We start from the raw sequence: 26592 nt of genomic DNA on the forward strand, positions 1-26592 counted from the left end.
ATCATGCTCATCACACAACATTATGTCCTGGGCGGGAATCGAACCCACGACCTCCGGTATAGCAGTCAGGGTCACTAACCACTAGACCAACTGGCCCGTCAATGAATATCCTACTAATATTATAAACGCGAAAGTTTTAAGTATGAATAGATGTTAGTTACTCATTTATTTGATTAAATTAGATTTTATGTTCTCGCGGGATCATTATCAATATGTAGCGGACGAAGCGGCAAGCCACAGATAATTTCTATATAAACTTTATAGAGACTGTAATTTTGGTCTGTTTCGAATGAAAGACAATACTTAGATTAAAATAATAGAAACCATCTGCTCGTTTAATACACCGACGAGTTTCTAAAATTGCTCGGATCACGTTAAGAAGAGGTCTGCGTTGTAACTGTTGCGTCACAGAATATCAAAATGAACAAAATATATCGGAATAATGTTGACTGCAGCGCTTGAGGTGACGACAGAACTTCACTAATATACATACATTATGCATGTCTGTCCGTCTATCCGTTAATATAGCATTGTTTGTTTAAGTTCGAATATCATTCCTGAATGATATCGACGAAAAACACGAATAAATTTTAGTTTTATTCTTTGTTTTATTGATGTAAGATGAGTTTAATTTATATACATCTAATATTTATCACAGGCAGCCAAAATCACGGTACCAGTATAGCGAGCCAAAAATTATTCAATTTACATAAGTGCTAAGAGTAGTTTAGTGTTTCCAACAAAATATTTGGGTGTTAGGTAATTGGACTACGTTAAAATAATTAAAATACAGTTTAAATTTTCTAAAAATAAGTGTTTAACGCCTTTTCAAGTAACGTAAAACAAACAATTGTATTTATGCTCCTTTGACAACTATATCAACAAGCCACAAAATGCTTTTGCGTTTGAAGTAATTGTGAGCGAGCGCCGAACGTAACATTTCTCAAACATTTAAACAACCAAGTGACTTTAAAATGAGGTGAACCACCTTGTTTGAAATCGATATCGAACTAAAAATATTTAAGGCATGGCAAGAAACTGTGCAAACAAAGCCGTTAACCCTGTGGTCGGGTGACGGAAGTTAAAGATGGTAATCGTGTTTTAAATATCTATAACGCCGCAAAGATCCAGTTAATTTATTTGTAGAAAAGCAAAGGCAAAGATGGCCAAAAAGTTTTGCTTGTTTTTTAGATAATGCTTTTGTGCCCTTACATAGAAAGGAGATTGGACGACTGCAGAGCAAATATTCGTAGGTTTAGAAAAGGGGCTGAAGCGCAAAAGTGAGGCATGCAAAAGCCTTTTTCAATTGTTGGTCAAATTTTCAGGTCAATTTTAGGAAAATATGCTATTTTTCTAGATTCGCTTGTCAAGTAAACAAATAATATAACAAAGAGCAGAGCATAAAAGCAATAGATTGCCAAGATATCATTCAACATAATATATTATTTCATGTTTCTTAAATATTTTATTACCCGCTTTCCAAGTGGCCAATCTAACTAAGAAATAAAAATCTCTAAGTCCAAGTAACAAAATCAAATTGTTATTTCACCATAATATATCTTAAATACGCTTACGTTAGCCTTAACAATAATTGATTTTCTGTTTACCTAAACAGTAGCGAAAAAATTGTTTTTTAAACCCAATATTTGGACACACATTGAATACCTACCAAACAAATAAATAAGAAAGACCTGTTTCAGTTCTATCCAGGTCTCAAATCAAAGCGGTCACACACATTCACCAACACAACTATACCCCATAATACTTTTCACATGGACAAGTCAAAAGTAATTCTAACCCTTAGCCAAATGTAGGTGGTCATTAATAGTCATTATGTGCTCCCGTTACACCAATTACATTTACCTAAACCAATACGAATGAGACGAGGAAATTCGGATTCGGCATTTTATTTGTTACAAATATAAGTACTGTCTGTTTTAGTGACAAAACTTTGTGGATAGAAGAAAAGATACTTCGATACTCGTCCATTCTGAACACTTAATCACAGAAGCAAATGTTACACCTGCTACTGGTTGCACAAAATGTATTTTTGTACTCAGATTATTTTAGATACTAAATGGAGATAACCTCAAAAAAGTACGAAGACACTTTAAGATGGATTGTTTGTCAATGACTTGTCAAGATGCCAGAAAATGAATGAATGATTTTGCAAGCTTTTCGCTCCGCTTTATTTTCCTTAGTAATACGTACATCACACGTACAGAAATTAAAACGGTTTAATCGTCTCGGAGAAATGTAAACCAGGTGTGAATCACCATTTCACTATTCCACAAAGATCTTAGGGTTAATTGTAAATCGTCAGTTTCGAGTTGGACTCGCGACCTTGAGCTTCGTACAAGTATTCTACATAAATAAAAAAGTCAATTGATGACCTTGAAGTTGACTTTTTTTTTATAACAGCAACTTTTACACATTTCACAGTATCAGTAAAAATTTCAACTCTCAACCTGATCTCAATAAGTTATGAAATTCCGATTTTGATAGAAAAGTTCTACCAAGCAGTATTTAATAACGATTAACCGATAAAAATAAAGTATTATTAAAACTTTAGACGCAATTCAGTCCCCACATTAACTAGCCGCATATCAGATCATTTATGTCTATTTTATGCTTCCTTGCGCTAGCTCTTATTTTAATGTACTTTCTATTAATATTGAATTCTAACGAGCATTTTATAGGATAATGTCTTGCAGAGCGACGGTAATGGAATAAATTATTGAGTTTGACCTTGGTACAGTAAAGGCTTCGATTTCTGATTTCATTGAATAATTATAGCACTTAGCACTTACTGCCAATGGAGGTATGGTGAAGTTTATAATAATACATGCCTTTATCGTCGCAAATCACTAAATAGGTTACTGGTCTTCTACCTGACTATTAGACACAATATTAGATCAAGCCTAGGCAGCCGTGAAATCACTATACGTAAATCAGGAACCAGGTTAGTACCTCTAGACTTTCTCTGTAGACATAAATAAGAATATATTTTTTCACTGTCTTAACTAATCATCTTCATTTGTCTACCTGCAACATCGTGGAGTGTTCAATAAATTCGAAATACGACCTTCAGACATATACGTATAGTAATTGTATCATCAATCATTTATTATTACAACGAATGCTACCAGAAGCAATGTTCGTTCGAGATAGAAAACGAGTCTGTTTTGTTACGCAGCAATCTTTTAAACATGCTATAAAAACAAATTGACGGAAGCGCGAAATGGATTTTGTATTAATAGAAAAGAAACAAATACTTAGTCACTTACAAAGCTGCGAAACAATCCTGTCTGAAATACTGGCTGTTGAATTTATATATTCGAATTTTATTCAGATTTCAATGAAAAGTATTCTCCCAATTTATTTTACAGACGAATAGTGACTGCATTATTTTAAGATTTTATTACATTTACAGCTAGAAAATTTCTAGCTTTGAATTTTGAGTTTTATCGGATGACAAAGGACGGGACATACATTACGGAACTCTACACCTTAGATCTTCTCTTTTGTTTCAGATGCACAGAAAATGGCACTTGGTATGTGAACCCTCACGCGAAAAGGTCTTGGACAAACTACACCACCTGCGTTGATGTCGAAGACTTGGATGTAAGTTTTACTCAATACTCAATAGATATGGTACTTAAAAAGTCAACATAATATATTATTTCATGTTTCTTAAATATTTTATTACCCGCTGACCAAGTGGCCAGTAACTAAGAAATAAAAATTTCTAAGTCCAAGTAACAAAAGCAAATTGTTATTTCAACAAAATATATCTTAAATACGCTTACGTTAGCCTTAACAATAATTGATTTTCTGTTTACCTAAACAGTAGTGAAAACAACTATTAACCGTATGTTCTCGAACTATCGGTTTTCAACGTAATTAATCCACGCTGTCCAGTTGTCAAGTCCTTGGTGAATGCTTTAAAGGCCCCGGGCCGCGCTTGTACTGAATGCCATCAATTTAGCCATATATCTACTGTCACGTGACAAAATCCGAAGCTGCCTGTTGAACAGATTGAGGCATCTATGTGGTTAAATTGCTTTTTTAGGTTAGGTTTTTCTTTAATTAAAGATATTTAAACTGACCGCCCTCTAGAATTATAGCTTTTGTTGATACAAATAAATAAAAACTATTGACTACTTTCCCAGCCCTCTTTTCTGGACTTTGATTAACTAAAGACAATTAGCTTGACAAATCTGCCATTTAGATTAAAAAGTATTTTCCCGAAGATTTTTTTATTCATACGTTAGACGTGAAAGCTATTTTATTGGTGGAAGTTGTTTAATATCTAAATATATATTTCAGCGCATGACTTGATAAGTGATATCGATGCAACAATAATATATCACTGATCTTAAGGAAAAATAATTTATAATCTAACAGTTCGCAGACGTCGGTACAAAATCCATATGTTATTCCCCGTCAAATTAAATCCGTTCATTAACAGGATTATTACGTAAATTGCATAACAATTCCTAATAACAGCTATCTTAAATAAATATTTCTGGAAATTAGTCTAAGACTGCGACGTCATCGCCAGTTTTCAGCTTTGTAGTCAACCGATCGGCTGTCTGTGTATCTATGATTCCTGTATATTGTATACACATGTAGGTTTGTTTGTGTAAAAAATATTGTGTGTATACATTCTGACATCTTAGCGGTGTATCGGTGTTGTGTGTCGAGTGACGGGATTCGTCGGCCATGTTTCACATACGTATTGTTTACGGCTGCCGACATTCTGTATACACGACGGTCATGATTCATGCGCCGTCTCAGTTTCCAGTACTTTTTATAAAATGCTCTCGGCTGAGACACTAATGGTTAAGATGATACAGCTATACTGTTAACCGTTTTGTTCAGAACTATTTTGATTTTAAGCTGACAACACTCTTAATATAGAGTTCAACGGCAGATGCAGATATCTGTTTTCGAAAATGTTTTGTAGGTATTTTAACTCGGTCTTTAAAAAAAGTGCCAAAGAATCATAAATCCCGCGGTTGCTCTTGCATTTTGACTTTATAATAACCAATGTTGTGTTGTTTCAGTTCCGGAATCTCGTGAACAATATCTACGTGGTCGGGTATTCGATCTCTGTGGCGGCTCTGCTGATCTCTATTATGATATTCCTTTATTTCCGGTAAGATAATTAATATTTAAACAACGTATTTTTAACAGCCATCGAACCAAAAAAAGAATTGTCAGTCAACGCTGAACGATATGTTCTTACTGCGTAGAGTTCTTGCTCTTAGACCTTATCACCACAAACCACACCAGTATAATTTGTTATCACCGCTATTACTAGTTGTTAGCCTTTTGGTATATGAGTTTTTTGTTACATCTTTACATAGCAACGAAAGGCACTATTACAAAATTTTGCAAAAAAACTAAACGCCTCAACTATCGTAATAAGTCGTATTAATTTTTTATATTAGGTATGTGTTATATCTTGTGTACTGCAAAAAAAAATTGTCCAGTCCAGTCGATTAAACTAAAATAAAAAAAATTTGTGTACACAAGAATAACATAAACAGTTCTAGAATAACATGTTACTAAAGCAGCATTATTTTCGTTACAAGATATTTTTATAAAATAGTTATTAGTATTCGTATAAACAATATTATAAATGGAAATCTCGAGATGAGAGCTACCAAATTTGTTCAGTATTATTTATAACACGAGGAAAAGCCTAAACATACAAAACGAAAATATATCGAAGCGAGCAAAAAATAAGCGGCCACTGGTATCATCACTAAACTCATTAACATAATATAAAAATGCTATGGCAAGTGAAGTCTCTGTCAATATCCTTAGCAATAATATGTTACGGAAATATAGAGCTAAATTTCTGCAACATTTCGTATTTATTCTATTTTAATCTATGAAGAAGACCGAGTGTTGGAATGCAACTTGGGGGTGGCCTATGTCTAGCTTATTTATGCTAATAAATAAATGTGTTTCCCTTTCACGTTAAAGTCACAAAACGCATTTAGACAAAACTTGGTACACAGATCTTTTAAAACCAGGATTAATACATAGGATAGATACCGATTTTATGTTCTCATGGGATCATTTGCGATTGGTAGCCGGCGAGCCCGCGGGCAACAGCTAGTCGTGTATTTTCTTTTGTCACTGTGGTTAGCCTTACATCAATAAACCCTAAAAACGATAAAGATAAAAAACGTATCGCATATAAAAAAGGTAAAAATAAAAGCATTACACTACCTTTTACGGACAATTGCGTTACATTTTCCGACACTTTTTCATTGAATTATGGACTTTTGCCATATTTTGGTTAAATTTTGTAAACAATTTAGTAAACTTTGCTACATATGCGCTAGAATGTCATCCAAAATATTCCGAGAGTTAGAGTTTAGCTAGCAAACGCATCGTGCATTAACGATAAGGCCGGATCCGTTCAGGAAACGTCAAAATCTAAGCCATGTCGACTATTAGACATTGAGGTTAGCATCAGGGATGCGTGGTAGACGTGTAACATTAAAAACTGTTTTTAGAAAAAACAATTGTAATTTAATAACGTGAATTTATTTAAATCAGTAGTTTTTTTTAATATATTTTATTAATTACGAGTTACATTACGATTACCGCATTACGGTACTCGATACTAATTATCGAGTACCTCACCAAATAGAACGATTTGCTGGCACAGTAGTTTCATAGATTTTGTGACCCAAATACGGAAATCTAGGGTTGGAGAAAACGCCACTCACTTTGAAAACACTCCAGCGAAGCATTGTACAGAATACAGCGCTATCGAGCAATTATATAGAAGTGCAAGAAGATCTATAAAACGATTCAATTTGTTCAATCATTCCAGTTTATTGAGTTTCGTTGTGTATCTAGCACCCGTTGTGTCAACAAACAAACTCAAGTGCACAAAGAACTGTAAATAGTTTATGCATATTTGAGGCAAACTTACCATTCTCACTTGCCTTAGTCAGTAATATTTACTCCAATAATCGTAACGATACATTGTCTTAATTCTCCTATAAGTACTTAAATTAAACAGAGAAGAGACAATGTTCTGTAGAGACCCTCTAATCAAGAGACATTTCAACAATCACTTGATAGGAAACCATTGAATGTATGAATCTTGTACTAATTGAAACGAAATTTCATTTACATACGTTTCAGTATTTTCAACTGAAGGTTTCAAAACTTATTATTTTAAATAGCTATGTCGCGTCGTTCCTGAAGCGGCCATGTTCTTTTCATGCCAGTTCTAATTTTATTTTCTTCGCTTCTCTAAATCCTAATTAACCAGCTTTTATTTTCTCTAGGGCTCTCCAATGCACCCGTATACGCATCCACATTCATCTGTTCACATCATTCGCTCTGAACAACATCCTGTGGATCGTGTGGTACCGCGCTGTTGTGAACCGAGTCGACGTGGTTCAGGAAAACAAGGTAACTCAACTAGTTTAATAAATAAAACAACACTTAGGGTTACCTCATACAGTATGTATGGAAATCCCTGTCTGATCCTTGGAGGATGTGTAAGTGGTTTGGCTGACGTGATGAAAATAATATTGACAATAATTCAGGTCTTTATTACAGCATCAAAATATATTTCTTTAGCACGGTTCTAACGAAAAGGACTTCTCTGAATTTTCCCTAATATCTCAATTTTATTAACCTTGTCGTTCTGATTAAATAGCTTTTAGTGCTGCCATAGTGCTGCACGATATCATTTAAATTAATAAAATTTTATCGCATGTCGGTAATTAATCATTTCCACTACAACCCCTCAATAGGTAAGTCAGGAATTTTGGGATATACTGTGGAAACTCGAAAACCACAGATCGGAATGTACTCTTCGGCCTCTTAAAACAGAAAAAGATTTTTAAATTCTTTGCTACTCGTAAAATTGATTAAATTACAATTATTAATTTTGGAAGCCCGAACTTACACAAAATTCTTTTTAAGCCAGGTTATTAAAAAAGAAAAAAGGTCCTTTGACGCTATCTTTTTTAATTCAATTTATCCAAACACCTTTGTCACTGATGGCGGCTACTCGTGACATAAAATGTAGTGGCTATTTCGGAGATTTGTGTACAACGCGCGCTCACATGTGGCAACCCTTAAATTTGATGACACCCCATTGCGCCAAGAGGAGCACGGGCGACGTTTTATAGATGCACTAGTTCTATCATGGAATGTTTTCGCATATCACGTGACTGCGAACTGTTTGTACTGTCAGCAGCTAAAGTTCTGAGTTCTATTTACCTACAAAGCTCCTGTATATAAACAAAATAACAAATACAATAAATCAATGTTTGCATTGGATATCAAAGTAGCTTAAACATCAGAATTATATCTACTATAGTTCGTAAATGTTTTTGTTTATGAACTTTCGTTAATAACCGTACTAACTTACTATTGCTCCTTTGACAAGATACCTATAAAATTAGCAAAACAATTGAATGCTTAAAATAGTTGTTTGTTTTGCCTTCTTGTGGTATATTTATAAGTTCTAACAATATTTTCGACGGTTTTTCACTTGTTTTCTTAGGCACAATTAACTAACATAGACTGTCTGCGTTCCTAACTTTGTTTTACAATAATTTGCCTTAAATTGCTTTCTAAACAATGTGATTTAACTTGGCCATAAACCAACATTATGCGAGAAATTAAAGTGACTTTAAAGTTGGTTTTAGACCTCGACATCGGTACGGCGTAGAATAATCTGGCGATGAGATACTGCCTCCACCGCACTCGGATCAAAAAGGGCCATATAACGAACATTAGCCTCATTTTATGACGAATTAAAGCTTTCCAATTTATAAAAATACGTCGCGATCATAAAACTTATCCGAAACAATTATGTACAGGAGCAAAATTGAGAGATTTTTTGTTGAAAGGTCAAAATTAGACTCGATAGTTTTCGTTTGACTTAAACATCAAAATCATCAAATGAGTGTATTTCCAGTAGGGCTATAAGGTGATTTAGGAGTATTTGCAGATCTAGTGACATGAGTCGTTCGGTTCCTAAATTACATTCCTATGGAGAATAAAGGTCAAGAACGCCATAGGTTACAAAAGTTACCTAGTTTACGGTTGGTTTGAAAGACGCAGCAAATTATAAATTTATTAACGTATTTCTGTGTGCAATAAAAAATAACAACACAACACAAATTTATAGCTCATTTTGTACGACGAGATTTTATGTTCTGTGGAGATATTTCACTGGTTTCGTAATTTGGTTTTATATGTCTTCAAACGGGAAAACTTTTAACTTGTTACCTTTGTACAAAATTCTACATATCTAATTTTCTCGGTGAAACTTAGAGCTGAAGTTATATTTTAAGCTTTAAAATAATGAAGAAATCTATGTTAAGTTTTTAATGGATTTATCAATAAAAGCGAGACAAACAGGCATGCAAACACGGAGAGAACTTTCACGAAGTTATTTATATCGTTGGTTAATATAGTAAAATACCGTAATAAGTAGTCCCACTTCATAGCAAAGACTCTCATATAGTGGGATGTTTAATATAACTGTTTAATATGACTGTACGGTTAGCCGAGTAGTTGAGGTAACCACGAGAAACCCACTGAGCGCGAAGGACAAGTACTTTTCCGATCCACGAATGTTTGTTCTGAGTGTGGATGTCTTTGCGCATGTGACTTGAATGTTTTTGAAAACCCGGGTGTAAAAATGATTAAATTCCTTAAAAAAAATACAGTTACGTTTATAAAGAAAATAAATATTTCATATTACACCGTCCTCAAGAAGTTTCACTAGACAAAGACTGTCCTATCAATATGTCAATATTTTTACGCTGTTCTTGCATAAAAAATAATATTGCATAAAATGTATTGTATATACCTACACTTATATTTAAAAAGAGTACCTAACTTATCGAGTTTCTTGCCAGTTCTTCTCCATAAGAATAACACTTTAGAACCGCGCAACTAGAGTCAACATTGTAACGTTTTAAAGTGCCTGGAAAACGGTTTACTTGAAATAAAATCTTTTCATTTTGATTTCATATAGCTTTCTTTTTGCCCAGGAATGGTGTCAAGTCCTTCACGTTGTGACCAACTACTTCATGCTGACCAGTTACCTATGGATGTTCTGCGAGGGATTGCATCTGCACATAGCACTGGTCGTGGTACGTAAAAATACAAATACATTCATTTGGTTTATTAATAGTTTTTTTTTTCTTTTCTTTTTAAATGACTTCAAAAAAGAGGTGGTTTCAATTCGTCTGTACTTTTATGTATTTGTCACATTAAATTTTCTTTTATATAGCTTTCATTTGGTCCTGTTAAAAATCACAAAGTTTGGCACACTAGTTTTTATTTGAGGTCGGCTGTACGTTTTTTTTTGTTCTTAAAAAAATATTATCTAGTCCTTAGTACTTAGCGCAACATAGAGAGCAGCCTGAAGTAATCGCCTAGCTAACTATTCTACCAAAAAATCTTGTAATTACTTGTCAAAGGTATTTAAATAGCCAAAAATAAATTTCGCCGAAAGTAAGTGACGTCAATGTGTTTTCAAACACTGGAACTTACTTCAAAGGGTAAAGAGGGTTGTTATTTTAAATTATAGATATCTCGTTAAAGGGTATATTTTGTAAGTATGTCATAACCACATTTATACCTGTTATAAAAACCACCGGGACAAAAACAACAATAAATAAATTTCCATATAAAAATATTTTTGTGAATTGCGTACCTACACATAAACTTATAACAGTACCTATAAAACCAGGCATTCACTAAAAACAAAACGTATGTATTAGATCGCTACTAAGCACCAACCTAGTATACATTTATTTATTACTATCCAAACCACTCCAAATAACTGGAAATGCCCAATAGCATTATCCTGTTGATTGGATCACATGATCCCATATCTGTGTCCATGTTTGAAATAATTTCGCATCATAAGCTAAAACGAGTCAGCAATAATAAGAGCAATTTTATAGATAACTAGCCGTTGCCGGCGACTTCGTCCACGCGGCTAGAAGATATAAGTTATGAATTTTTGAACATTGGAAATTGCATATTCGCTCCTATTAGTCGCAGCGTGATGTTATATAGCCTGTAGTCTTCCTTGTAAAATGGTCTATTCAACACAAAAAGAATTTTTCAATTCGAACTGGTAGTTCTTGAGATTAGCGCGTTCAAACAAACAAACTCTTCAACAGTATATATTAGTATAGATTTCATGTCCGACGAAAATAATCAAAAGGTTAGGGTATACGACCCGTCGTACGCAACACGTCTGCAACCTGATATGTTTTTTTTTTGGACCAGTAGATATGTTATTTTTCTCTAAGCTTACTAAGTCACTTCAAGAGGGTCATTCCGATGTGTTTCGACGGTTTTTAATCATGTCTAGGACAACTCAATTCTTTAGTGTGTGATTAAAACTAAGTCTGTTTTCAAAAGTAATTTATTTAGAAGGCTGCCAGAAAATGTCGGTTTCAGTCACCCTTTCCAAATTACATTATGCTTATAATAATTTCGTCAGAAGTTGATCCCCAGTCCTAAAGATTTTATATCCAATACAAGTGCATCTATATAAAGTATCGAACCATTTTGGAGATTCACTAATGCAGATGCCAGAAATGGTTATAAAAATATCAATAATTAAAACTTGAAAATGAATACTTTTGAAATTTCTCGACAGAATGGAAAACTTCTTAGATCTTTTTATACATTAATTGCACAATATTTTTGCACAGCCACACTTAACTCAGTGTAATAACCTACACCTAACGCGACTATCAACTATTATTGGTTTTCTAAAATGTTTAGCTAATAACTTTGAGTCGCATAGAAATTTCCATTTAATATCCTATTCGGTAAACAGACTGATGCAAACTAAATTTCAAAGTTTTACCGTGAAATAGTCACGTACGGAGCAATACTCATGGGTCTCAGCAAACATGGGCTATATAATACCATCGTGTATTTGGGTTGGTCGCATTTAATACGAGACTCGAGAAAACGTCTTACATTGTCAAATATATGTCTCTACATGGTTTAGTGTTAAAGAATGTATCTACATGGTGGCTACAGTGTTAAAGAATAGGTTGAGAAAGTTTTACAAACAATAAAGTTAATTTTTTTTTTGTAGGGGTGATGACAATTTTTGTATAATAATGCATACGTATTTCTTAATTTGTCCCGCAAACATAAATTGACCAAATTACAATGAATGAAACTTACGCGTGACGTCACGATTGAATATAAATTTTACTCTATCGTTACGTCACAAGCACCCTCTATTAAACTTTAAAGCAGTTAATCTTTGTCAATTCTAGTTTTTCTGGAAAAGGAAAAAATACGTGTCTCATACTTTTCAATTATCTAACTGAGGGACTAATGAGTTTTTTTTCTTTTTATACCCAGTCATCATCCCTATTAAGCGTTTCTCCCTTTAAGATATTTTGAAATTTGTTTCACGATCATTAAAATCACTTTCAATCACGGTTTTACCTCAATCTCTCGGATATCCGTGCAGTCAAACCTTTGTTTGCTGTCGTAAAATAATCTATGTCTTTTACAGAGAGGTTGAAAATATTAATAAAAGAAAGTTAAACACTCAAAACCAAATTCGAAGTTCTACAAAGGATCTTGATTTAAATGATACTAAAATAGCTCTTCGTGCCACATTCAATATAAGTACTTGTACGGTACACAGATAAGGTTTACAAAGAGCGATCGAACTAAATTCTATCAATTAATACATCCAACCCACGTTTACCGTAACAAGCCTCTCCCATGTTACCTAACAATGGTGTCTCAAGGTCAATAGATGAAAGAACATTATTTTTTGCAAACAACACTATTTTCAGTGGATTCTTTTTTATATTATGTAGGTCTGTATAATAATAATATTTATTGCTTCCTTTACGTTTTCGAACATCAGAGAAAAAGGTTTTTTTTCTTAGATACATTTGCATTTTGATGGTATTTCCTAAACTATACTAACCTATGTTTTGGGGAACTACGCAGTTGAAATATTTAAAATATTTTTTTATCGGGCAACTTTTTTTTTAAATGACTCCCACTCTAAGGAATTTAATTATTGTGTCGCGGGCGTTTTCACAAACATACGATTCACATCCACAAAGACACCCAGACTCAGAGCAAGCACTGACTTCAACCACTCGGCTATCCGTGCAATCAAATTTTTTTTGGTAATGAAACAAAAGAAAAACATTAAGTAGGAAAACACCTGATTTGAGGACCAGATCAAATGTTGTTTTCATTTGAGTTTGTTAGGGAATTGATTTAAAATATATTCACATTTCATTCTTCGTCCTATATATACATTTCATTACAATCACATGTACACACAATCATTATTCTATACATTTACATGAGATTGTTAAACAAAACTATTACCTGCTACTAACATACTGTAATCAAATATAACATTCTCGATTTAATACAAGGGTAGCATCACGTACCACACTAGAGTTAAAGCAATTTTGTCAAATTCAATCTGACAATATGATCCATGACTGGGGCGTGACAAAAATCATGATTTAAGAAAACGTCACGTCGAAAATTCAGTATCATATGATCATATCTCCTGCACAGATACACACTACATGTTTGATACGTACATAGATTTTTGGGAGCATATTTTATTCACGCAAAAATTCCATGTTTTTCGTCACTTTCACACGTTCCGATTGTCGGCTATCCGGTCGCAAATATAAGGAAAACACAAAGCTCTGTGGATCTACACCCGAAACGTGTGGTTTGTCCATTGTTCCATACGATTTCATAGGATTTGTGTGGGCTCCATGCACCGGTTCTACTATTTTCACAAGATAACCGTATTAAAATCGCAAAATTATGAAGGATTTCAGGAAGTAAATTTTAAAGCGCGCATCGGGAACTAAGTAACCCTCGAGAATAAAACTTGATAAATGTCAAAGCGAAAATGTCAACAGTTCTAATTCGATTGTTTCACAATTTGAATATTGATTTTATATTATGAAACGCCAATGTTTCTGCCAGAAAAATAAAAGTTTTGATGAAACATGGAGTAGTATTGCGGTATTTAATTAAATATTGTATTCTATTCATATGCTCTTTATTTTTTGCCTAAACTAAATTGGAAAAACTGAAATGCAAATCACAAATGGGTGCACTGAACTCAATTAGACGCGAGAATAGAGATTACTTTAACTTCAAATGAAATCCGCTCTTAGTCTACGATCTCTGTTAATTTACTAACTATAAAATTCGTATATTAAATATACGAAGTACGATACGACGAAATTATGAATGTAGGTAGTACGTATGTAGTGCTAGGCGTAATGCAAACTTTTCTGACGGCCTATATCCGAAACTATAAGAGGTCGATATGATTAAATGAGTTTGATTTTAACACGCTATTTATGATTTACAACTTTATTGACTTTCCTACAGTTAAATACCGTGTATTTTTCTGAAGAATACTCTTTCTCGTTTCTTTGTCTTTATGATCATGTATAACAGTGTAAACAAAACCAAAAAGTATCATTTAAATAGTTGTATTATTTGAAACAGGTTTTCGTGAAGGATGAGGTGGCGATGCGCTGGTTCGTGGCTCTCGGCTGGGGGCTTTCTCTCGTCATCATAGCAATTTACGCAACCCTTCGCTACTATACACCTGGAGCTACAGAACGGTAAGCACCCATACATTCATTCATACTCAACCATTTTATACTTGCGTCTTCATTTGTTTTTTAATGTATTCTGTCAAAACAGTATGCTTACAATCTATTTTAGTATGGAAAATATAGCAAACACCGTCTTTTGTTTTCCAACTCCGCAATATATGACAATGTCAAGCCTCCTTCATTAAATTCTTGTCACAAAATAATTTTTAAAGATCAATCTTCAGACCCCGGTTTTTTACCCCAATGCTTCGTGAAACGGGCTTGTAATATCTGACGAGTAATTCATCATTTAAAGCATCTGACATAAAATCTCTACAGGAAGGGAAGTTAACAAATCTAAAGGGATTTTTAACTAAATTACATAAATCAATTAAACTTAGCTCGTGAAGGTCGCGTCTGTTGTTATAATACAGACTTAATCCCACTCCGACGAAATTGTGCTTGACAGACAGCTCAGCTTATTTCCTCAAATATATAATTACTTATTAATGAGCTATTATAAATCATCTAATATTTTCTAAGTTGGTAATAACTAACCCCATGGAAAATCCAATATCTCCCTTCTAAATATCGATAACTAAATATCGATCGCACACTAAACCACGCTATAAAATATTTTCCTAATTACCAAAAGAAATTATGACAAAAAAACACAAATAATTGTTTTTTTTATGTGTCTACTTGATATGCTCATGCGACTGTAATTTGCTTGCTTTTTAGCAAAGCGAATGACAAGGCCTTTGCAAAAGTATTTTAAAAACCTGTGAACCTGAATACACGACCAACGGCGAACAAACGCATTTATAATATAAAAAACCGTCTATTAACACATATGAGATAATAAAGAACTGAGATAACTCTCAAAAATATAGGTGATTAAATAAATAAACTGGCTGAATTAAAACCCTATGAAGTCAATTATAAACGTGTACTCGTTCAAAGCATACTTCAAAAGAGAGGTAAGCTCATATAAATTTAAATTTCGATTCAACTCGTGTTTCTACAATGGTACAATTTATTTTTTATATGCCTGCCTGCATTTTCCATTTCCAAAAATAGCCCAGGAGTTCCACACTAAGATCTATTTCCGTTGTATTTTTAGTTCGAACTTCAAGCAGTTTAGAGTTATTGAATCGAAATAGAATGTTTAAAATTGTGTTCGCATCTCTTCGATAAATAGAAATATTTCGAGAACGTACATTTATTTTTGTTACAGTTATCGATCGATCACTAGCAAAATATTTTAGTAAGCGTTAAAATAAGTGGTATTGATTTCACCACTTTAAAATGTACGTCGAAGTATATTAGTGGAGATAAAAACGCCAATGTAAAGAATAAAATAAGAACGGTATTCGGAGCTTTTAAAACGTTGCTTTTCTGAGACAAATCAAAATAAATATATGTTGATAGTGTTTTTCATTTTTGTTTGCGACGTAGTAACTTTAACTTCACATGATCTTGATGTAAAATATTCACCAACCAAGCTGGTACCTAATACATAGCTTAATAAGAATATAGAAAACTACTTAGAATACTTTGAACATGTTGAATTTTATAAAAATGTTAATAGCTATAGTCTTCTTCGAATTTTCAAAGTCTAACCTAACAAAATTTATTTGAACACTACAAAATCAGTAAAAAGACATCACGCACAGCAAAAAAACAACTAAACACAGAAAAATAACAAAAGAACATCCACCGATGTTATTGAAACCTCTTTTATCGACTATTTTAATTTACTAGGTGTTATACAGCTGGCCGGCTGAAAATAAACTAAGTAAAAAATATCTTTATAGTTTATGGACGCAATACTAGTCCGGTTATCACTATTACACTGCCTTCGGAGATCGTTAAACAAGAGCTCTTACTTTTTATATTAGCCTGGTGCTTGGAAGTCTACAATTAAGTGTTTTTATGTGACTTAGATATACATATAGAATGTATGTAAGAATTGTGTAGACGTAAAATAATATTTTAAAAAAATGTCTCTCTACCGTCACTTGGCAAAATGTTCACCCCAAATACGGCTATCAATCCCAAGATAAACTTGAAACTAAGTCTCCCCTAAAAAAGTTATGAGGTCAAACTAGCAGCTGTCTTCGAAAGCGTATTCCGACACAAATCATCTGAATTACAATATTTTATCCTTGGAATTCCGTTTGGTTTACACGTAGTATAACCACGGATCATCACCCTTTACAAAAACAAATTGCGACCGCTATAGGGTGGTTTAGTATTTCACTCGAGCCGACCACCTGCTCTCCGCTACCCTATTTTGTTTTGAAGGTCTTAACAGTGTTATGTATTTCTTTTTTTGGAATAGTAAAGAAAAAGAGAACTTGAGTTAAAAATTTGCTATTACAATCCACTCCTTTTTTCTTGGGAGAATTCTTTACCACTGTCTCCACCAACAAAAATTAGAGATTCCATCGTAATTTATGAAAATGACTCCCAGAGTAAAGAATTTAATTCTTGTGTTGGCGAGTTTTCATAAACATACAAATCACGTACACAACGACACTCAGACTCAGAACAAATTCGTGAATCACACAAATGCTTTTCGAGGATCTTTTCTGGGATCGAAACCACGACACGTCGCGCGCAGTGGGTTCGGCGTGGTTACCTCAAGTACTCGGCTGTCCGTGCAATCAAAAAATTCTCACTGGTCATCATTTATTTGGGTCTGGAGAGTTTACTAGCTCTTGTGTGAAAGCGAGACCGCACACTAAACCACACAAGCAGTGTCTCGTTTCCACAAAGATATCAGCCCTTGAAACATTTTAACGGGAACGCGTTGTAATTGACCATGGAAATTTTAACAAGCCTCCTGATATTTGACTCTTTGAGAAGCTATTCCTATTTTGTTTTAGATGTTGGATGGATCAAAGTGACACATTTTGGATCATCATCATTCCGGTCGGCATCTCCTTATTGACTTCGTTTGGTAAGTACAATATAAACAATAGAATATAAGTATAACAAGAACTCAGGCATTCTAATTTCTACGGGAAAGCGTCGCGAAATTACTTCCAACATAATTGCGTGTACTTAATTGTTGAAATTAGCGGTACAATATCACCTGTTGGATATAATAAGTGAACCGAAAGGTCGGGTGGCTTTGTAGTGTAAGGAACACTGGCTTTTACCATAATTATAATTAATACAGTGTTATTAACGAGGCCTAAGTTTAAGGTTAGTCGGGAGATTAAAGTTTTGTTTCAAGTGAACCTTAGAGCTGCCGGTTTGAATAATCCCCGAAGGAGCAATTACTTGTAAATTGCTTTTTTACATTTTTTTCCTTTCGTTTTCTGTAACTGAAATGTGAATAATTAAACAAAATATTTTCCTTTTTTGGGCTTTCCTTCGTGTACAGTACGGACATCAGCAGACCAGATTTAATCGTGTTTAATTTCCAAACGCAAAACTCCATGTATAATGCGAGAGTTGCTTCGAGAAAACACCAATCCCCATTCCATTTTACTAACCAACCTAGCCTAAACTAACAGCATTTAAGATAAGACTTAAGCGCTAAAAATAATGTAATCTCAGCTCACATAAAAAGATGTGTCCTTGTAAATATACGACACTGCCTTTAATGGTTATTACTTTAATAGAGATGAATATTGGTTTTATTATTTTGAGCTTTGTATCAACTGCAGTAGAGGTTATTTTTCAATCGATTTTAAGTAAATTTACCTTTTATTGGCTATTTAAGGTAGTTTCAATTACTTACTACGTAGTCTACTAAATCAGTTTAACGGTATTCAGTTTTGTGATCAATATTTAAGGGCGAATAAAAAAAGTTGTGTGTTCAAAATCACACGTACAGAATTAGTATGATTCTTAGGTATACAATAGATAGATTTACAAAATATATTTATTTATTTTGGATATTAATCAAGGAATGAAGATTTACAGCTTTTAATGTCGTGTGATTTCACTTATCAGACATGTTTCATTCATCATTTAAGTACCGACACGTGGCATTATTAGCCTCCACATCTATACGTGTTACCAACATCTTATTAACAAATTTTTCTAATGGACAATTCAGCTTTTTTGTCACTTCCCTATTGCCAGTCAGCCGGCATAAAAATATCTTACGACAATCACCAGACTTTACATAATAAAATCTATTTTTATACTAATTTACGCACTCTTTTAGACTAGACTACATTACAATCAGGCCATTACTAAAGCCTAAATGAATCACGCCATTTTCCAATACACACTCCCTGCTCCATTAGCTTCTAAATGCTAGTAAACAGTTTAAATTAGTATGAGTCTGCTCTTTATGTATCTACTAAAAGCATATTAGAGCATATAAATACAAAGCTAGACTTTGTTATTGCTTGAATTTAAATATACGAACATTCAACTTGATAAAAATACCTTAGAACAAACTCATTGCCGCTTGGAAGCAAACCGAAAGCCATTACGTTGCCTTTCAAATGGCCCCGTTTTTCTTAATATCAATTAATGTACACGAATTTTCGTAAAGAGAGAATATTGTATGGATGGGTGAGTGTTACGTACTTTGAGTAAAAATAGCTTCGACTAAAACAATTTGCATACTGAGAAAAGATATTGTATTTCTGTAAACGCTGTAATGGCACCCTTCATGCCTTTGAACTAAGCTTATTCAAGTAAACATTGAATGTTAATCGCGTATAACAATTAAAACCACCTGCCTCTGATAACCAATTATAAATTGCCACCAAATCTCAAGTTACATATTATCTCGCATTTTGAGACCATCGGGAATGTACCTAAAGGGACATTTGGAATCTATAATTTAGATAGTCCGACACCTACAATCGTGGTTAAGGGACCTACAATTACGGCCAAGAACCCTCGTGCTCACTAAAAACCTTGAAACATGACACTCTACCGACCCTTACGTGCCTTCTCTCAGTTTGCGGAGTATGAATCTGCCAATGACTAAGGCCAATATCTACTGTAAATGCCACAAGACGCCTTAGGCGTTTTCATAATGTTTTGTATATTATGTATTACCGATTTACTAACCAAGTTACGTTTTTTACAAACGTAACGTCAATGAAATTAACTAACGCTCAAATGTCTGGAAATGTCATTTATAATTACTTAACATATGGTACGTGGTCTTAACCTGTTATTTTCATAGATTCGAGTGTTTTTATTAACTTGGAGACTTCAGCCTGCACTTCTTTAATGAACAACGTAACAAGACATGCATAATAAGTACGTTGAAAAAAGCCTGTGGAACTTACAGAGACCACACCCGGTCTCCGTTGATAGTGGAACGGTTAATATAAAAGCCTTAAAATAATTTTCAAATTCCATTGTTTTAGAATTAAATTAATATTTTCATTTAACCTGCTGCTTTTAATAAGTTATTTTGAGACATTAAACAATGTTTCCTCTCCCTTAGTTTAGTATAAAATAATGAAATTCAGCTCTTTGATCTTTTTCCTTGAACAGTCCATTAGAAACTTGGCCTTGTAATTCGGGTATAATAATAATCTTTAAATTAATTAATAAAATTGTCACATACCTACCAAGATGGAACACTACTTGTCAAGAATTATGACAGCTAATATGTTCAGAACACTTTAAAAAAGCAATTATTTATAAGGAAACCTCGCTGTTAAAAGCCACCCGACACGACAGGGTTATTAAAAAATGGAACTGGAATTCTTAAATTAGGTCCTACATAAATGACAACTGATACGACAACCTCTCTGCAAATCGTTGAGAGATGACAAAAACACCTACGTTCGTTGTAGGAGGTTTCGTTCCTGCATAACAGTACATTCACCTTCCTCGATATTTCAATTCAAATCTACAACTTGATACGATTCCTGGAAGTATTTTAATAGCACGTGGTTGGAAATTAACATCTCTTGAAAGACTCGAAATTAGCATACATAATTAGACAGCTGATCACAATTTGCTTGCTCGTTTATGGAGAAAGTTAGTTCAATGGGCACAAGTTAAATTAATTATTAAACAGTACTCCCGTGTTTTCTTCTTTTCATTTGTATTGTATCGGAGATGTAACCAAGCCCAAGAGCTATCCACATAGATTGTTCTTTAAATATTATATTATTGAATAGTTCATGTCATGTTGGCAGTGTTCCTGGTGAACGTCGTGCGAGTTCTGCTGACCAAGCTCCACCCGGCCCCGAATCAACATGCGTCCGTAGCAGCTCGGAAGGCCGCGCGAGCCGCACTGATATTGGTAAGTGAACTTTATACCGTGTATTTAACATAAAACTCGAGGGCGTTAGACATGGTAACCCGCTATTCCTATAACGATACTTTTCAGAACCCCTGCAAATCTGTTGTTATTGTTATGGCTGCGGAAATAAAAGGAAACTCTTTGTTCGGGTGAATAACAAATTGTCATGATTACCGCGTTTTTCTCTTTGATTACTAAGCCGCAGTGCTCAAAGGCTCCTTTGTTGTTGATATGACATCATTTTAAAACAATAGCCGTCTTGAGAATTTAATAAAACAAATAAATTAACCTAATTTCAGTTAGATTAAGCTAATAACAGTAACAGGTCTAAATTTATTAACCATCCAAGTGATTAAGTACTTACTGAACTCGCTAAGCGACCCTCGACAAATATTTTCTAGTCATTAATTTTAATTATCTCTCCTCGCACAGAGAAAACACCACGATGTAAAGATTTTTTTCTGTTCCCGGATAAGAAATATCCTTAAACAAGCATTACTTTGTACTCCTCTGAAAGCCACAAATAAGAAGCAAATCCTGTAAATAACGTTAGAATTTTCCTTTCCTCCGCGAGTGTAAGAGAGCGATTAGATTAGGACCTATTTGTAATTCATGAATAACTTACGTACTGCAGTCACCTTTATCCCAAATAAGCAAATAATTATGTAAGTGAGGCCAATTTATATTCAGCAATATGAGCAATTTGGGAGATACCTTCGCTTATACTCATGAAGCGCCTGCTGTTTAAATTGGCTCTTGCTTATTTACCAAAACACACCTAAATGACAGGCGTTTGATTATTTAATAGTACATTATCTATTTGCAACACTGCATGTTGCTATAAGCGAAAATCTTTGCGAATGCGAACTGAATTCTTTTCCGAAGCGAAATCATAATTTCTGTGAACTGTGTACCTATTCGTAACTGTACTTTCGAAACTTTATTTCAGATAAGAAAGAATATCTAGGTTCCAAATGGGAATAGAGAACCTACTTGCGGGTTCAACTGCTATCCTTTAGCATACATTACCATTTTATGAGAAGTCTTATTCACTTTGACGCCTAGATAACTTTGGATCGAAACCAAACTCGATTGAATAAGCAAATTTCTCATGAGCACACGATTTGTCAGCCATGTCTTATAAGAATTTCTTGATCTGTACTTACGATGAATTCGCTAGCAATGTAGGCCTAAAGAGCAAAAATATGTGATTTATATGATTCTAGGAAAAAAAGATTCAGGTTTTTTGTCTCTAAATATTAAATAAAATATCGCGAAGACTCTTGTTGCTCAAATTTCACATTATTAATTTATAAGAATTAAAGAAGTTATGAGATTACCAAATTGTTATCTAGTAATGCAAATGCGTGAGTTAACAAAAAATATTGCTCGTTCTTTCCGTATTCGAGGCATTTTACCAGTAGTAGAACATTTACAGTCCGAAATTATTATTACACGAATAGATTCCGTATTCAAATAACTTTACAGCAAAGGGTTATTCGTTAAGTAACTAGTAAACAAGTTTCAAAATATTTTCTGCTTCTTCGAATCTTAACAATAGAAAATTATGAAAGTACAAGTTGTCAATTTCATTTATTAAATATCCGTTTCAATTAAATATGTGCAACCAAGAGCTTCGTAAACTTTTAGAGGCCTCATTGTTTGGTTATAATACGGAAATTTGGCTCTTCTGAATGGTCTTATGATTTTCTGCTACTGAAGTAATTACAGTTCCAAAACGGATTTGTTTTATCTGTTACCTTGTGATTTAAATTGAATAATATGAGACTCTAAAGCAAAACTGTTATTGTTAGGGAAATGACACCACACATAACCTGCTTGGGCGCCGTCTCTTTTGTGAAATGGCAAAAATCCTTTTTGTTATAAAGATCGTTGCCAGAGACGCTGGGGTCCTAGTAAATTGTTAAAATTACTGTACGACGTAGAGCACCATCCTGCTCCCGTTTTCCTAACTATTACTTTAAGGGGTGTATTACTCTGATCGTACGCCACCTAACAACCAAACGCGTTTTACCTATCATGAAGATTCAGGTCACCTACCGCCACGACTCAAAGTAATACTATGGCAAATGTGAAAAAGAGAGTCAGCAAAAGTCTGCCACCATCCACTTCCAGATAAACTTTGTGTCCATGAGAATTCCCCTACCAAAAAATCGCATATAACATATTTTAATATTTTTATTTGTACACAGATCCCTCTGTTCGGACTGCATTTCATATTACTGCCGCTTCGACCATTGCCTGACTCGCCGTGGGAAAAGAGTTACCAGATTGCATCGGCTCTTCTGACTAGCTTACAGGTAATACATATAGAAGTTCGTTATTAATTCTTATATTATGAAACCTTTTTTATGAGCTCTGAAACCAAACTGTTTTGTTTTTGATTTTCTGTTTTGAGATCAAGACACAACAACGCGCAGTCGACTATACCGTCTAACTTCCGCATAAGCAAAAGTCTTATAGCAAAGGAAGAGCATCGTCTAGCAAATTTGTGATCTATATCCATCATCAAGAGGTCTGATTACAGACGCAGTCTCATCTATTCTTCTCATTTCCCCACCGCCTATTAATAACGTGACAAAATTTTCGTTTCCTCATGGGTATTTATCAAGACTCAATAAAAGTATTGAAACATGTAATCACATAGCGTTACTTGTTTGTTCTAGATGACAAATTAATTACGGATTTTAATTTGTGTTCTTTTTTTGCTAAATTAAAGTTTGATAAGTATTTCTAATTCCACTCAAATATTAGGCACTCAGACACAATAAACAATCTATTTTTAAGTTGACGTAAAAAAAAATGTTAAGTACCTCACTATTGTGTTTGGTTTCGACTTTATCCCATTATTTAGCAATTATGTTTCTTTGAGTAAAGATTGCTACTTAATTTTACTACTATTTTCGTGACTAGATATGGTAATTTAGTGATCACAGTTTAAAATGACGTGAAAAAATATATTATTTTAATAATGAACTGAAGATGCTGATTACAAACTTTTTTATTACACAAAGTGCTTGTTATTCCATGCTACATTCATAACTTATTCACATATAAAAGAAGTTTACGATTTTCTAGAGCGCAAAACTTTTATAACTCTTTTGTTCCCTGTGAAAGAGACTTGAGTAAAATAAATGGGTCACAACAAAGGTTACATAAAAATAAAATATAATAAATGTGGTAACCATGGGAACCACCCTTTAAAGTATAAAGTTTTGCGGCATTTATCATTTATTAAAATATTTGATCAGTATTGTGTATCCGCCATCTGAGTCTGTATCAATCTAACCAAATCTGACAGTTAGTCCAGATTCTAATGATAACGAATCGCTCAAACATACTGTTATTCTAACCAAATATCATTTCAACAGTTAACATGCGTCAATAGGAAAAACAACGTCAATAAAAAACGTCAATGTATGACAATAACATTTCCGTGAATTTGACCTGACATCGGCGTACTTCTAAGCCATTTCTATCAACGCTGTTGTCACAATTTATGTTACTTGATGATCTCAAAGGCGCCGACTGATATTTGAAGTTTTTTTATCATATTCTAACATTGTCTGTTCCCTGTTTGTCTTTCACAATTGTAACGTTGTTTTAGGGTGTATGTGTGGCGATACTATTTTGCTTCACCAACCACGACGTCATGGTAGCCACAAAGACCTACATAACACGATTCCGGAGAGTTAACGAGGGCATTCCTATGACTGGTAACACTTACCCCTTAACTGGGTCGGTTTTTCTTACTTATTTCATTAGCTTTAAGTTCTATTCTCATGAAATATCTTAAGATTGAAATAACATTAATAAGCAACATCCAATATACTTGTAAATGGGCAGTAAGCGGCCGAGGCAATTGAAAAGTAAGGTTTTATGGGAAAAAGAGCTGAGTGTTCAACAACGCATTTCATAGATCAGTCGCATACTAACTAGTACATATTGTTATGTTTGCATTAACCATTGTGTTGAGTGATATAACCGCGAAATAAATTGATCGATCCACACGGCCTCATATGATGTACAATCCGCACGTGACTATAGTGTATTTAAGACATAATTATGTAAATAATAATTGTTTACTCCATTTGTAAATATATTGCGAAAAACATTGGCGGTGTTACGTATTTTGCAAAAATCAAGCAAAAGAAAATTTTCAATTTTTGTTTTCCAATTGCTAATTCGGTATTTCACGAAATGACCAGTTATTTTCTGTTGCATTCATTTGCAAGGTTCGAATCCAAGCCCTCAAAATTACATGATCGATATCACGTGTATTTTCTAAATTATTTGTTTTATTATCGATATCACTACCAATTGTTTACCTCACCATGACATTTAGTTATAACAACAACAACAATGTAAAATAATCATCGCGGAAAAAAACGAAACGTCGTTATTCAGCCAGCACATGAGTAAACAATGCTAATTTATCACTAAATTCGAATTAAGATGGCTAACGCTTTAATCAATCAAATTTATCGGTAAGCAAAGCTAATTGTGATCATATCTGGCCGTAGTAATTTTAATGTCTTATCATAGTATTTTTACCGAAATTTAATTAAAACTTCTTATTTAATATTGTTTTTCTCGGTCCAAATTAAACAGCCCTAAAATTCGTGGACAAGCTTGCAACCATGCTAGTCAATCAATTATCAACCTTATTGATAAGACATTAAAGATGTTCATGTCGAGTGATTCAACTGTCAAGCTTTGTGTATAACGCCCATTCACTAACTTAGATATTTAATAATTAGAACATATATTTAGTGAGTATTAGTTTGTTGTTTGAATGATTATTTCATATGTTTCAGGTGTCACCGGGGGTGAAAGTCTAGTTAATACGAGAGATCATATTGCATAACGATAATGTATACCTTAGTTATTTAAGTCTTATTATATAAGTGATATGTAATTATATGACCATGTTTAATTCAAATATACTCAAAACTCATTACTAAAAAGCAGTCAATTGTTTTTTTCTCGATCGCGTTGACAGCGGTGACATCAATTTCTTTGACAGCCGTAACTTGGATTCCGTTGACAGGTGTACTTCGGTCCTACAGAATGAGACTAGACGCTAGACTCAATGTAACACCTGTCAACGCTGATCAAATCACTCGAACGTGTCGTTGTGATAAGCCTCAGAAACGTGATTGCTAATCGCTTATATACGGAAATCACATTTCCCTTATCAAGAATAAATGTGATTTGGTAGATATTTAAACGATTTATGTCATCTTAACGGCTCCTCTAAGGAATCGGTAGATATATCAAAGCATTCGAATGTTTTTTTGTTCATGTGGATGAATGTCGATAAAGGGATTAATGATGACAAAGGTTAAGCCGCGCTTATTGTTAATCTGTGGATATCTATTAGATACAATCAATTTTCTGTCTACGTATCGACCACTTGTATGCCCAGTGACTTAGTCTAAAACCTCACGGACACTACGGACCTTTATGATTTGTTTTTAGTACTCATTAGAAGACGGCAGTTATAGATTTCCCTTCCTTAGGGCCTATTAAGACAATGTAAGCAAGTTGTACAGCCAAGCAGGTCGTGTACCTATGTAATATATATGATGCACGTCTAAGTGAGCCCTTAGCCTCAGGCATCATACTCTGATGATTGACACTATTGACAGTAAAATAACACACGTGTTC

The 26592-nt window shown here is 33.9% G+C and overlaps 1 protein-coding gene across 4 annotated transcripts in view; it reads left to right on the forward strand.

The window, feature by feature from the left end:
- Positions 1–25892, forward strand: part of LOC113495591 (calcitonin gene-related peptide type 1 receptor-like) — a 51377-nt gene extending 25485 nt beyond the window's left edge. For 2 of the 4 annotated variants that reach the window (XM_026874381.1, XM_026874382.1), the window contains exons 4-12: positions 3534–3624; positions 5070–5161; positions 7323–7449; positions 10056–10157; positions 14566–14684; positions 17549–17622; positions 20795–20901; positions 23115–23222; positions 24530–25733. In XM_026874381.1, coding sequence (XP_026730182.1) covers positions 3534–3624; positions 5070–5161; positions 7323–7449; positions 10056–10157; positions 14566–14684; positions 17549–17622; positions 20795–20901; positions 23115–23222; positions 24530–24718 — 1009 coding nt within the window. In that variant the 3' untranslated portion in view covers positions 24719–25733. The other 2 variants (XM_026874384.1, XM_026874383.1) reach the window with 2 other exon arrangements.
- The last annotated feature ends 700 nt before the right edge of the window (positions 25893–26592 follow it).

Source organism: Trichoplusia ni, chromosome 7 (genome assembly GCF_003590095.1).
Source record: "Trichoplusia ni isolate ovarian cell line Hi5 chromosome 7, tn1, whole genome shotgun sequence".
Classification (NCBI taxonomy): Eukaryota; Metazoa; Arthropoda; class Insecta; order Lepidoptera; family Noctuidae; genus Trichoplusia; species Trichoplusia ni.